The following is a 12,335-nucleotide window of genomic DNA, read 5'->3' on the forward strand; positions in this document are numbered from 1 at the left end:
GCGGTATGTAAAAATGCTACTCTTCTCCTTGACAATTTGAATAATGCTGGAGAGGAGAGTAGCATAGCTGTCGTAACATTTCATTAAAGTATTTGCGAGCAGTTATGAGATAAAGGAAATAAACTAAGGAATACTAAAACTTGTTTTGTTTCATCTAAACCTCTGATGAAGAATGCAAAGTGCAAGTTTTGTGGCACATCCCACGTCCTTCGATGCTTTCTCTGCCCTGCTGTTGGGAAAACATGTCGCAAATGCAGTAGCATGTTGATGACATACTACATGTCTGGTTCTAACTACTCTCTCCTGGAGAAAGTTGCTGCGCTCTCTCTCTCAAGGAACGCTGCACGTCCTTTCGGGCATATCCACGTGGGTGGTGAAACTATATATTTCCTGTTGGATTTGTGAACTTATGTTTATAATCAATGGAGTCCAAAAGTAAATTACTATTAGTATTTTAAAAGATTAAAGAATAACTTGTGGGAAAGGATATCTTGCCTTAGACTAGACTACTGGCAGATCCATACATGACTTACTCCCTCATAGACCCAGAACATGAAGACTCGGACTTGACCTGAACAATGAAAAGGTGGACTCAAATACAGTTCTGAATATTTGATGTAATGAATCTTTACTCTTTTCTTTAATTATATTTGGTATTTACTATATACAATAATTAATTAATAATTATTTACGGAATATGAAGAGGATCTATAATGAAGATGCAAAATAATTAATGAGAATTACGAATATAGGTAGATACGAGTATAATAATAAAAATATATCTTATAATTTGGTTTTTTATATTGGTTGTACTATGTAGGTTTTATGCATGATAATTGATAACCTCGACGAAAACGAGTTGTGGTCTCATTCATCAGTACACATTTAAATTGTGTGTACAAATTTCCAGGCTTGTTGAACGAAGTTTTTTCTGATCGGCGATCAATTGTGATATGGTGATATTATATCGCTGATCGCGGAATCGTAATTGGTAATAGGAAAAAATTGCGATCCAATGAATTTGTATCTTGTAATAGTGCTGTGGTTCTTAAGACCGGTCTAAGTCTTTAGACTGCTCTCGAGACTGTCTTTTTATGGTTTTGGTCTCGTCTCGATCAAAATCTTGGTCATGAGTCTAATACACTCGGTCTTGATTTTTGTTTCGAACTTTATAACCTCGGGCTTGACTTGGTCTCGATCCTTAAATATGTCGTGGGAACTGATGTCGGCCGCAATTGATAAAATTTGGCACTGCAAATACTGAGTAGTAATTTCTTCACCAAACGTCCCAAAAAGATGGATACTGCCAAGCAGGAAATAGAAAGATACCTAGCTGATGACTTTGAAGTTCTGCAAATGATCTTGGCCAACAGAAGTGCAAAAAATGTATTTCAAAGATAGAATATCGTGCTTCCCAGTAGTGCCAGGAGCGAGCGTTTGTTCTCCAAGGCCAAACAGATCCTGATGAGGACTAAGCAGAGGCTGAGAGACAGCAACTTTGAGAAACAGCTCCTGTTAATGTCAAATAAAGAGCTAGAAGAGAAATAATTTATATAGATATTTTATTATTCGCCGCCAGACTATATTTTAGCTTTTTTCTACATATATTTTAGTTTTTTTACATTTATGAGTGGCACACTCGAAAGAGTCGAATCCCTTGATTGGGATTCTCCTATTGTCACTGGCTTGTCCTCTATGCTTGCTATCGTTCAAACGGCTCAAGAAAGATTGTTAGATAGTTAACCCAATATAAAGGTCTAAGTTCAAAAACGAACATCTAGCCACACTCAAGTCTTTTTATGAACGTATACCATCTACTGGAGCTCCTTTGAAGCAAAGCAAGTATATTTTTGCAAACAAGGACCTTGTATACCTGGGCTTAAAGGTATCTCAAAACAGTCGATCACTGGATCCTGAGCTGATGCAACGCCTATTTCTGCAACTGAAGTGAAGTTGTCACTTGGTATTGTCCAATTTTACCGTCACTTCTTCATGGATCTCTATGTCGTCGCGGCTCCTCTCCATGAACTTACAAGGAAAAGTGTCGAATTCTACTGTTCTAATGAGACAAAGGTAAGCTTTAGTAACTTTAACGAAACTGTTACTAATACTCCTTGTCTTATGCACAATGACCCCGCCTAACTGTACTGTTATCATTATGCTCGTTCTTTTTTATCAGCTAATCAGTCGAATCTAGACAGGCCCTCCAACTCTCCCGATTGCAATCTGTTGGATAACTTCTTCTATGGAAAGTTGGAGAGGGAGGTCTTCTCAAAGCATCATATCAGTTTTGACAGTCTGTATGCAAATATGAAGAAGGAGTGGGCGTGGATCTCGACTGCAGATGTGAAGAATGCATGCATGAGCTGAGGGTAGTCACATTGAATAAAATAATAAATAAATGTTAAACAAATAATTGTTGTTTTATTGCTTACATCTCAATCTTGTAAAAAAAGTCTTGTCCGAATTTATCTCGGCAATCCTGTAGAAAAGAATCTTTATTGTCCCCGAAGCAAGGTATACCTTCGACTGACTAGATGATATAAAAGAATGAACATAATGATAACAGTACAGTTAAGCGGAGTTATTTTGCATAAGGCAAGGAGAATTAGTAACAGTTTGGTTAATGTTACTAAAGCTTACCTTTGTCTCATTAGAACAGCAGAATTCGACACCTGTCCTTGTAAGTTCATGGATAGGAGTCGCCACGACATAGAGATCCATGAAGAAGTGACGGTAAAATTGGACAAGACCAAGTAATATAATTTTTTTTTTTATATTTCATCTGATTTCATAAAGTAATACACGCTTTTAATTCAAACATAATTGAAAATAATAATAAAAAAATTGAAAAAAATAAAAATGTTATACATGTAAAATAATCAAAACTTTGATACTTTAGTGGAGTAGTTATTGTCTATTGACGTGTTTGAAGTTATTGAATTATTAATTATTATTAATCGAAAATATAATAGCTTTGAGAAACACAAGATCCAAATCATCACTAATGAGATGGTAGTTATCTAATAAATGCATATTGTTAGTATTAAAGGAGATGTATTCATTTTGATTGGCTTATTGAACCTGTCATATGCGAGGAACACGTTATTTATTTTTGTCAATGATATAAGTTGGAAAACCTTTGGACAAAATCATTGAGAGCTGTTCAACAAACCATAGATTTTTTTAACGAATATAATTCAAAAAGGATAGATATAATCTGAAATCGTTAAAAATGAAACTAAATAGGATAATTTTAAAACCCTTGGAGATAACATATGTTTATTTCATTTACGATCTAATAATACTTAATAATATAACAATTGTTTGAGATTGAAAAGTCAAACAATTTTATGATCTACGTAGCTACATAAATCTTTAATTAAAATAACCTAGCATAACTATAGTAACGATTTATATGACAGGGAGCTCAATTCACTTGAGATTAAATGATGGCGTAAAGTTTGAAGAACAAAGTAAAAAAATACCTAATAAGTACAACTAAGTTAATAACTTAAGAAATAACTCAGTTAAGTCTGTTATAAGCGTTATTGCTTTATGAGATGAGTTTGTAGATGTCGCTAGTGATGCTCAACATACTCGATCCTATTTATTTCTTTGCGTCTTTTGAATGCTTTTCACCTTTTATTTCAATTCAAAGCCGGGTAAAAAGAAGAAAAGATTGAGGAAAGAGAGTGAGGGAAAGGGAGGAGAAGAGAGAAAGAGAGAGTGAGAGAAGTAGAAGGTTGATCTGAGTGAGAGAAGAAGAGTGTAGAAAAAGAGGAAGAGACGCCATTTTCTGGTCCCTAGTCTTTGATCGGAAGAGATTGTTTAGAATTTCTTTGGGAGTGAGCCGTGATGGGAGATTCCGATGACGATGTAGACTACAAAAGAAGTCGAGACAAGTTCCGGACAGAGCGCCGTGGGTATGAGGGTAGTGATAGGAGCAGTCCTCCTGCGAATCTGAGAAGAAGTGCTGGTGGAGGTGGAGATTGGGCTCGAGGAGGCGGAGGAAGCAGTGGCTCTTGGGATCGACGGCGACCCTATACAGACTATCGACGCTACTCACCTACTCGAGGTGGAGGAGGAGGAGGAGGAGGAGGAGGAGGAGGTGGTGGACGCTATGAGGGAGGGAGTCCACCTCATGCCAAAAGGATGCGAACAGATTGGTAAGAAAGGAGGTTGAAGAGTCCTGAGCCTCAAGGACTTGTTGTAACTCAGCTTTTCTTTCAGGGAGGATCGAGGCGGAGGAGCATACTATGATTCGCATGAAAGGGAGGATGTGCATTACGTTCGTAGCGGCCCGGCCTCACGGAACTATGTCGGAGGAGGAGGAGGACGTCCCTCATCCACCCATCAAGCCTCGAGTGAGAATGATGTTGTACAACCTCCCATGATGAGCTTTAAGAGCTTCTTAGCTACACAGGATGACTCCATATCGGATGATGATGCAGTTAAGAAATTTGCTGAGTACAAATTAGAGTTTCGGAGACAACAGCTCAACGAATTCTTTGTCCATCACAAAGATGAGGAATGGTAAGAGAGCTTGAATAAAATTAAATGGATACACTTGTCATCTTATATTCATCTCATCTCAATATGTCTTAGGTTCAAATTGAAGTATCATCCCGAAGAATCCGTAAAGCGTAAAGATGAACAAAGAAAAAATCTGATGAAAAGAATAGAAGTGTTCAACAAGCTCTACGACGAAAAGAAATTTGAGGGAAAAAGTCTTGACGGAGACCAGTGTGATCAATTGGTTTATCTTTTAGATTCTGTTGTCATTCTATTGGAAGGAGGAACTGACAATGATCTCAAAGTAATAACTTTTGTTAAGCGTTAAACGTTGAGTTGGAATCGCTTCATTTATTTCTTTTTCTTATAGATTTTGGATAAAACTGAGGAAGAACTAAACGGAGAAAAGAATAAGGACGACGAAAAGTCAATCGAAGGAGATAAACCTGAAGAAGAAGAAGAACAAAAGGATCCTAAAGCAACAGCACAAGATGAAATAGGAAATGATAATGTAAACGGAAATGTCAATGAAGAAGCATCAGATTCGATAAAAAAACCTGAAGAGTTTTTGAATAATTCTGAAGAAACAAATAATGAAGAGAATGGTGAAGAAACTAGAAAAGGACGAAAAAGGAAAAGAAATAAAGAATTTGATGAAAGTACGGGGTCTTCTTCGTCTGAGGAAGAAGAGGAAGAACTACCTCCAGGAATGTCTAAAAAACCTGATGAAGAGAAAAAGAAAGAGGATACTCCGGAAGAAGAAATGAAAGTTGAAGAAGTTCCCCCAGAAAAACCAACTGAAGTAGAAGAAGAAGAAGAAGAAAAAACCCCCAAAGTGGAAGAAGAAGAAGGGGAGAAGAAAGTGGACGATGATGGTGACGAACCTAGAGCTCTTCATCGTACAGCTTCAATATTTTTACGTAATCTCGCTCCTACCATTACCAAACAAGAGGTTGAGGCCATGTGCAAGCGATATCCAGGTTTCTTACGTGCTGCTATCGCAGATCCACAGCCCGATCGTCGTTGGTTTCGACGTGGTTGGGTAACTTTCGAAAGAGGAGTAAAAATTAAAGAAATATGCTTTAATTTGAATAATATTCGACTTAGAGACTGTGAATTGGGTCCTATTGTCAATCGAGACCTTTCTCGACGCATTCGAACAGTAAATGGTATAACAGTTGACAAGAAGATAGTTCGCAATGACATTCGGATTGCTGCAAAAGTAATAACGAACTTGGACAAAAAATGGGGTCTTTGGACCACTGCTAAAGACAATTTCACTAATGGTGAATACGAACCTATAACTGATACTATTGAAAACAAAAATGACGATGATAATTTGGGTCTTGCATCAAATAATCCCCTTTTGAAAAATATAACCGATTACTTGATAGAAGAGGCGTCTGCTGAAGAAGAGGAGTTACTTGGTAAAAATAATGATCTTGAGGATGGGGAAGAAGGTGAAGAGGGCAATTCTATCGTCAGAGATCAAGAGCTTGTTAAAGTTTTAGACAGGCTTTTATTTTATCTCAGAATCGTCCATTCAGTTGATTATTATAATCATTCAGAATATCCGAATGAGGACGAAATGCCAAATCGATGTGGTATAATGCATGCCAGGGGAATTCCTCCGACCTCTAATGTTACTCCCGCTGAGATGGATGACTATTGCAATGTTTTTGAGAAGAAAATGGGCTCCTTTCTTGTTCCAAAAACCGACTTGGAGGCGACTGAAGCCGCCAAGTTAGGAATGAAAAGTGAAGACGATGAGGTTGAAAAGTTTGTTCAAGCAAATACTCAGGAGCTTGGTAAAGACAAATGGTTATGCCCCTTATCTGGAAAAAAATTCAAGGGTCCTGATTTCGTCAGGAAGCACATTTTTAACAAACATTCCGAAAAGGTAGAAGAAGTTAAGAAAGAAGTCAAATACTACAATAGCTATCTTAAAGACCCCAAACGACCTATGCTTCCTGAACATCCTTTTAATAAACCGAACAACAGAGGCTCTCATAGTTCCTCTTCGAATAGTACTCGGGCGAACTATCATCAGCCAGATCCGTAAGTGCATCTTATCTTTGATTTAATTTTTTGATTATTACATAATTAATTTCAGATATCACTATAGTGGGCAACCTCGTGAAGCCACAAGTTACCCAGTATATGACGACCGTCGTGATCCTCCTTATGGTAGAGAACGCTATGGAATGTCTGATCGAGGGTACCGAGGCGGTGGTGGACCACGGCCTAGACAAGATTACGGGCGCGGAAGGTAACACCTAACTTTAATTTTCATATTTTATGGCTTGTAAAATTTTAATATGACATAGATGTAATTTATACTTTTTAAAAGAGTTGTTTAAATGTACTGCTATTCAGTAATTATTAAATCATTTAAATATTTTGTTATGGGTCATTAATATAAATTCTTACATAAGAATACAAAATGATTATTGTTTCTGTGAGGAATTGAGTAAGTCATTCTTTTAGTAGATTCATTTCACTGTATCTATTAATTGTGATATGTATTTGTCTAAAATAATTTTTATGAAATCAAGTTTAATTCGAATATGTTGGAAGGATGTTGAATAACTTCATTTATTTTCAGAGTTCGAGATAGAATTGGCGTTCATCCTGGGTCAGCTAGGTGAGAAAATTTATTTTTTATTCCTAGAGGAATATTTTGTTGAAATGATATTAATGAATGATGATAGAAGTTTGTTTTTCTCGAAATAAGTAAAAAAATTAATCTGTTATTTACTTAAATTCAAATTCTTTTATTACTATGATTTCAACCTTTTTATGTTTAATGTACACTTTCTTGACAAATATATTCTTGATTTCATTTAATCACTACTTAAAATTTGAAATGATATCTTTAATTTTACTGAATAGAAATGTAGCAGCTCATTTCGTGCAAATAAAATTAAATATACACTTAAATAATGCAAAAAAAAAAAAAAAAAAAAAAAAGTGATTTTCAACTACACTGAATGAATTTAATAAATATATTTTCAATAATTGTTATTGTTTTTTGGAAATATTATTAAAAGTAATGTTTATATTTTTTCATATTTTCTTCTGATGTGTCCATTTCATTTATAATTAATTTTCATTCAAAATTATATATGTACATTTATATATTAGTGGAAAAAAAGTTCCTATACCTCTATGAAAAAATAGTGCATTTTCGGTATAAACATGGATTTATTCAAATATAATTCCATATTAGTTGGATCAAATCAATATTAGAATAAAATAATAATTAAAATAAAATTACTATTATGTATATTGATACATAAATAGGAATACGTCATCTCAAGACTTAAACTGTTTTGTTGAGAGTACTTTTACATATATAGTAGAGCTCGGTTAAGGTGAACAACATTTTTTGTCGTCCTCTTGAGATTTGGCTTATGTGGGTTTTACTATACATACTTTTTTTTCAATTTAAAAAAAAAAAAATCTCGCAAGAAAATTTTTCCTTAATATTTATCGATATTTTCCATTTTAATAATGTATTGCTGTTTGCTCCAATTGTGAATTCTTTTGAAAAAATCCGTCTGTTTACATGATAAATATACGTTTTCACCTTAGGGGTATGGGATTCTTTTCTGTTCCACTATATGTATGATATAATATGTACATTAATGTAAACATGTTATCAAAACATTGTAGTGTCTATATTGTATAAGGATGATGACAAATCTTTTTAAACGTCATGAAATCAGTAGCTATTTTTTTTTTTTTTTTTTTGTTTATTTACGATGATGAATTTAATTAGTATGCTATACTTTGATTTAGATTTAAGTTTTAAATGAGTTGTTTGTTCATTATTATTAGTACTTTTAGTAAAAAATTGAAGGGGAATCAGATTATAAAAGTTGAGAAACATATTAATTGCAACAAAACATTTTCTGCATCCTTTTTCGCAGATATTATGAGACTGATCCTCGCGGTGTAATTGATTACAGCGATGTGGACTTCAATCATGATACGGAATACTTTTAAATTTAACCTCCAGGCTAAAAAACAGTACATTGTACTTTTATGATATATAAGTTATTGATTCTCTCAAACCAGGTGTGTACTACATCCTTCGTTCTTGTGTATTCAATCATTTATATGTCTCTTTAAAAAAATATTATTAAAATATAAATCTTAATGAGTAGAAGAGGTGATGACATCAGAGACACATTTTGATAACCTATTGCTCTTTGGGTATTTTATTTTTTTAAATATTATGGAAAGGTTGTATTGTACTGATATCTCACTTCTTCTTATACCTACGTAACGGATAAATTATAATATTAATGTGATAAAGTGCTGCTGCTTCTGATTGCATCACACTTATTATTTTAAATGAATGCTCTGACTTGAGATTATATACTTACCTGGTTTGTAGAACAGTGGGAATTTAGTTAACATTATTTTATAATTTCTATTTTATAGATACGATAATTACGGACACGTGGGCGGAGCCAGCGGAGGTAGACCCATTATTACATACAGAGATTTGGACGCTCCACGAGAAGAGGATTATTTCTAATTCTAAAGAATATTTATATTTATTTTAAGTGTATTTCTTATTATTTTTTCAGTACCTTAGTAATATCACTAATTTTCTCACCTCAGTCTCCTACTATTATTCTTTGTCTTTGTTCCTTTAGAGCTAAAAGGAAATAAATGAATTTATTATTTGATAAATTATTACTCTCATTATGGTTGTTGCTTTCTTAATAGTTCATACATTGACGTACATATATTGTATGTATTATGGATTTGGTTACCATTATGGTCAGGGAGAAATAAATAAGGAAAAGTTTTCTCTCCTCCTTTTGGTCCAAGAATTTCCGTAAACGGAAATATTTTTAGCATTTTCATTTTATATACATAACATAATACATAAGACTTCACCTACACATGTAAGTTTTTATGTAAAGCGTTTATTCTCGTCCTCTCTCAAAATAATACATATAATATTCTCGAACACGTGGATTATTCACATCCCCTTTTTCATGCCCCAGGTATTCCAAGGCAAAGAGCAAGTCATTAATCATTAGTTTGGATACAATTCCATGTCTCTCAAGTTTTAATTTCCCTCTAAGAGCCATGGATTCTCTCCTAAGTCCCTCATTGTCACCATACAGTGCCTCTTTTATTTTACTAAAAGGGGGGAAAGTTTTTTATCTATTCCCACGCAGGTCGATTGTTAGTGAGGGCTCTGATACGCGTAGTAGTAGTAAGGAGAAGAAAATCCCACATACAAATCTGTCGCGAGACTATTCAATGTATGTACAATCTGGTTGTCTGTATTCATGAAAGTGTGCGTATGGAGGTGTCATGATAAGTCTTCAGTCTAATACAAATAGATAACTTCAGACCATCTGAGATAGAAAACAGATTGGACTCCTTCTTGAGTTGACACATCATTGCAGCAATTATAAATGCTAGAATTATAGATGCATATCTGGAAGTATATTAGGGATAATTTACTATCCTCAACATCAGTGTTTCTCAAATTGTGGGTTACAGAAATTAGGCAAGTGTGCCGCAAATAATCAAAAATAAAGTAAAATTTTATGATGAAGGTTTGGCTCATCTCATGAATGCGCTCTGGGATGTAGCGGTTGGAGTAGCATTGCTCCACATAGTTAAAATTCATTCATACATACGAGGTGTAGGTGTGAAAAGTCTTAACTATAATACATTCAGGATGATATTACATATGTTGATTAACTTTGTCTAAATTCTCCCATGTGGACCCCCTCAGTCTTCTTTGGTATCAGAACTTATTAATTAGAAGTACTAAGGTACCGGCATTATGGACACTTGATTTGGCGCACACGGATAAGTAATACGTATTATTATTAGTAGGTACAGGGAGTGATGCGTCATTTAAGTATTGCATCATATAATACTATATACATATGGGGAGTGTTTCAAAATGTAGATGGGGTGTTCTTTCTATTGGGATACAGTACCGGTAATATTCTGTCTTTTACATATTAAGAAGTAGGATTTGCATGATATCTGATATTGAATCATTTCAGCTCTACCTAGCTGCGCACTTGCTGATCCAACTTCAACGTTTTTTATTTTATTTCATTTTTGTGTACATCTAGTAATCATTTATGTAACTAAATTCCCTCCTAATTTATCTTCAATTCAGAGGCAAGTGTAGCTACTAAGGTAGAAGTTGTTTTACCATGAATAATATATAAAATATGGTTTGTCTATTTTATTAAATTTTTGTTTGTAAAGAGATCAATATTATTATTCAGAGAGGGATACTGCAAAATGGTTCCGTTTTGAATATACATAATACAATAAAAAGAATGTATGTACATATAAATATTTAAGAATGAATTTGAGAATTAGTTAAGAAGGAAGAATGCAAGGAGTTAAACATTATAATATTCTGCTCTCTCTAAGAAGATGAACTCTTCTTCATTAGGGGTTCTTCCTTGCGAAGCTTTTAATGGCCCTCGATATATCATCATTAGAGTCATTGGCGGTGGATCTTCCTGCATGTGACTTGAGTTTATCAGGAAATCCGTGAGTACGGATTTGGCATACCAAATGGGAGTGAAGCTTTTCAATGTATCGATTCGCCTCTTCTATCACCTCCACCTATAATTATGAATGGAAATCAAGCGTTATAATCCTTTTTAGTGCGGCATATAACAATATCATATATTGGAAAAAAAGTAAATCTTACGTGTGAAACGTCTTTTCCTGAAGTGTTCATTCCTGGAATCAACTGTTTTAATTTAGATAAATCCTTGTCAAAAGCACTTTGAAACTTTAACTCTTTACGACTCATGTTGTTTGTTTCTGTCAAATAAAGTAATAATTAATGAGTTGATGACTACAGGCCGGCTTATAGAAGGAGACTAACGCAAACTGTTAATATTTTTTCGTTTAAACTTTTTTTTTTCGGATGTTAAAAAAAAGAAAAGGAAAAATCTATGGGAGGGTACGGTACGGGCATGCGAATAGCCAGTTGAAGGTTCTACTTCTTGTTTCGAAAGGTTTCTTTTAATAACCGTCGTTTGAGGAACAAGTTCCAGATGAACTGTTAGTAGGATTTCTCACTGACTGCTTTCGAAAAAAATGCTTTTGGTAACATACAACATTGGTTGCAATGGTAACATTGATTAAGGAAAAACGTGCACTAATTGCATAATTTTGTGTACAGTGCACATATGTTGTGAATTAACCCTAAAACAATCTTTAACAAAAATTGAGAAATTCTCAATATCGTATATACATGCAGTCCAATATTTCATATACATATTTCGGTTGATTATAGTCTTTGTATGCAATATTCTGAGATGTGTTAAGATATCCAATACCTAATAGTATTAACCATAGTTTAAATATTTTCATTAATTAGATTTTTCAATAAGATATATTTCTAATAGTTTCATTGTGAAAATGAATTTTTACAACTTATTCTTAAAATAATAGTGGGAATTGTACATAGGCTAACGAGAGGTAATTCGATTTCAGCCAATTAACGTTGTTCAAAACACCAATTAGAGGCAAGAGTACTAGGAAATCGAGAGTTGACAAAAATATACAATGTACATTTTATGTCAGTGATATAAAAAAATTGACATAATAAATAAATATATAATAGAGTTTGTGTCTGTCTGTGTGTGTCCTTAATAGGTGCCCACACTGTTGGACATAGGAGGTTCAAATTTTGCATTGGTACTTCTTTCAAACATGGTCAGGCTAAGGCGCGGTTTCCCATTTTCAGGGGGGTCATATAAAAGGGGGATTATTCTATACCCGAAACACAAAAATTGTTGTTT

At 34.2% G+C, this 12,335-nt stretch overlaps 1 protein-coding gene across 3 annotated transcripts; it reads left to right on the forward strand.

Moving 5' to 3' along the window:
• Positions 1–3,652: 3,652 nt before the first annotated feature.
• Positions 3,653–9,231, forward strand: Ars2 (arsenic resistance protein 2). Of its 3 annotated transcripts, none has more exons than XR_005865334.2 (8): positions 3,669–4,169; positions 4,234–4,536; positions 4,609–4,819; positions 4,886–6,573; positions 6,629–6,784; positions 7,121–7,159; positions 8,448–8,595; positions 8,965–9,231. XR_005865334.2 is itself a non-coding variant. In XM_040715960.2 (8 exons), exons 1-7 carry the CDS (start codon positions 3,859–3,861, stop codon positions 8,521–8,523), a joined length of 2,784 nt encoding a protein of 927 aa, XP_040571894.1. In that variant the 5' UTR covers positions 3,669–3,858; the 3' UTR covers positions 8,524–8,547; positions 8,965–9,231. The 3 variants fall into 3 exon arrangements, 2 of the variants coding, with proteins under 2 accessions (XP_040571893.1, XP_040571894.1); XM_040715960.2 differs by having other exon boundaries at positions 8,448–8,547; XM_040715959.2 differs by lacking the exon at positions 8,448–8,595 and having other exon boundaries at positions 3,653–4,169.
• The last annotated feature ends 3,104 nt before the right edge of the window (positions 9,232–12,335 follow it).

This window comes from Lepeophtheirus salmonis, chromosome 6 (genome assembly GCF_016086655.4).
Source record: "Lepeophtheirus salmonis chromosome 6, UVic_Lsal_1.4, whole genome shotgun sequence".
Lineage (NCBI taxonomy): Eukaryota > Metazoa > Arthropoda > Copepoda > Siphonostomatoida > Caligidae > Lepeophtheirus > Lepeophtheirus salmonis.

Coding starts and splice junctions, on each gene's coding strand:
- Ars2 (XM_040715959.2), top strand. CDS start 3,859: ATGGGAGATTCCGATGACGATGTAGACTACAAAAGAAGTCGAGACAAG. Junction 6,574..6,628: donor AACTATCATCAGCCAGATCC/GTAAGTGCATCT, acceptor AATTAATTTCAG/ATATCACTATAGTGGGCAAC. Junction 6,785..7,120: donor CAAGATTACGGGCGCGGAAG/GTAACACCTAAC, acceptor ATTTATTTTCAG/AGTTCGAGATAGAATTGGCG.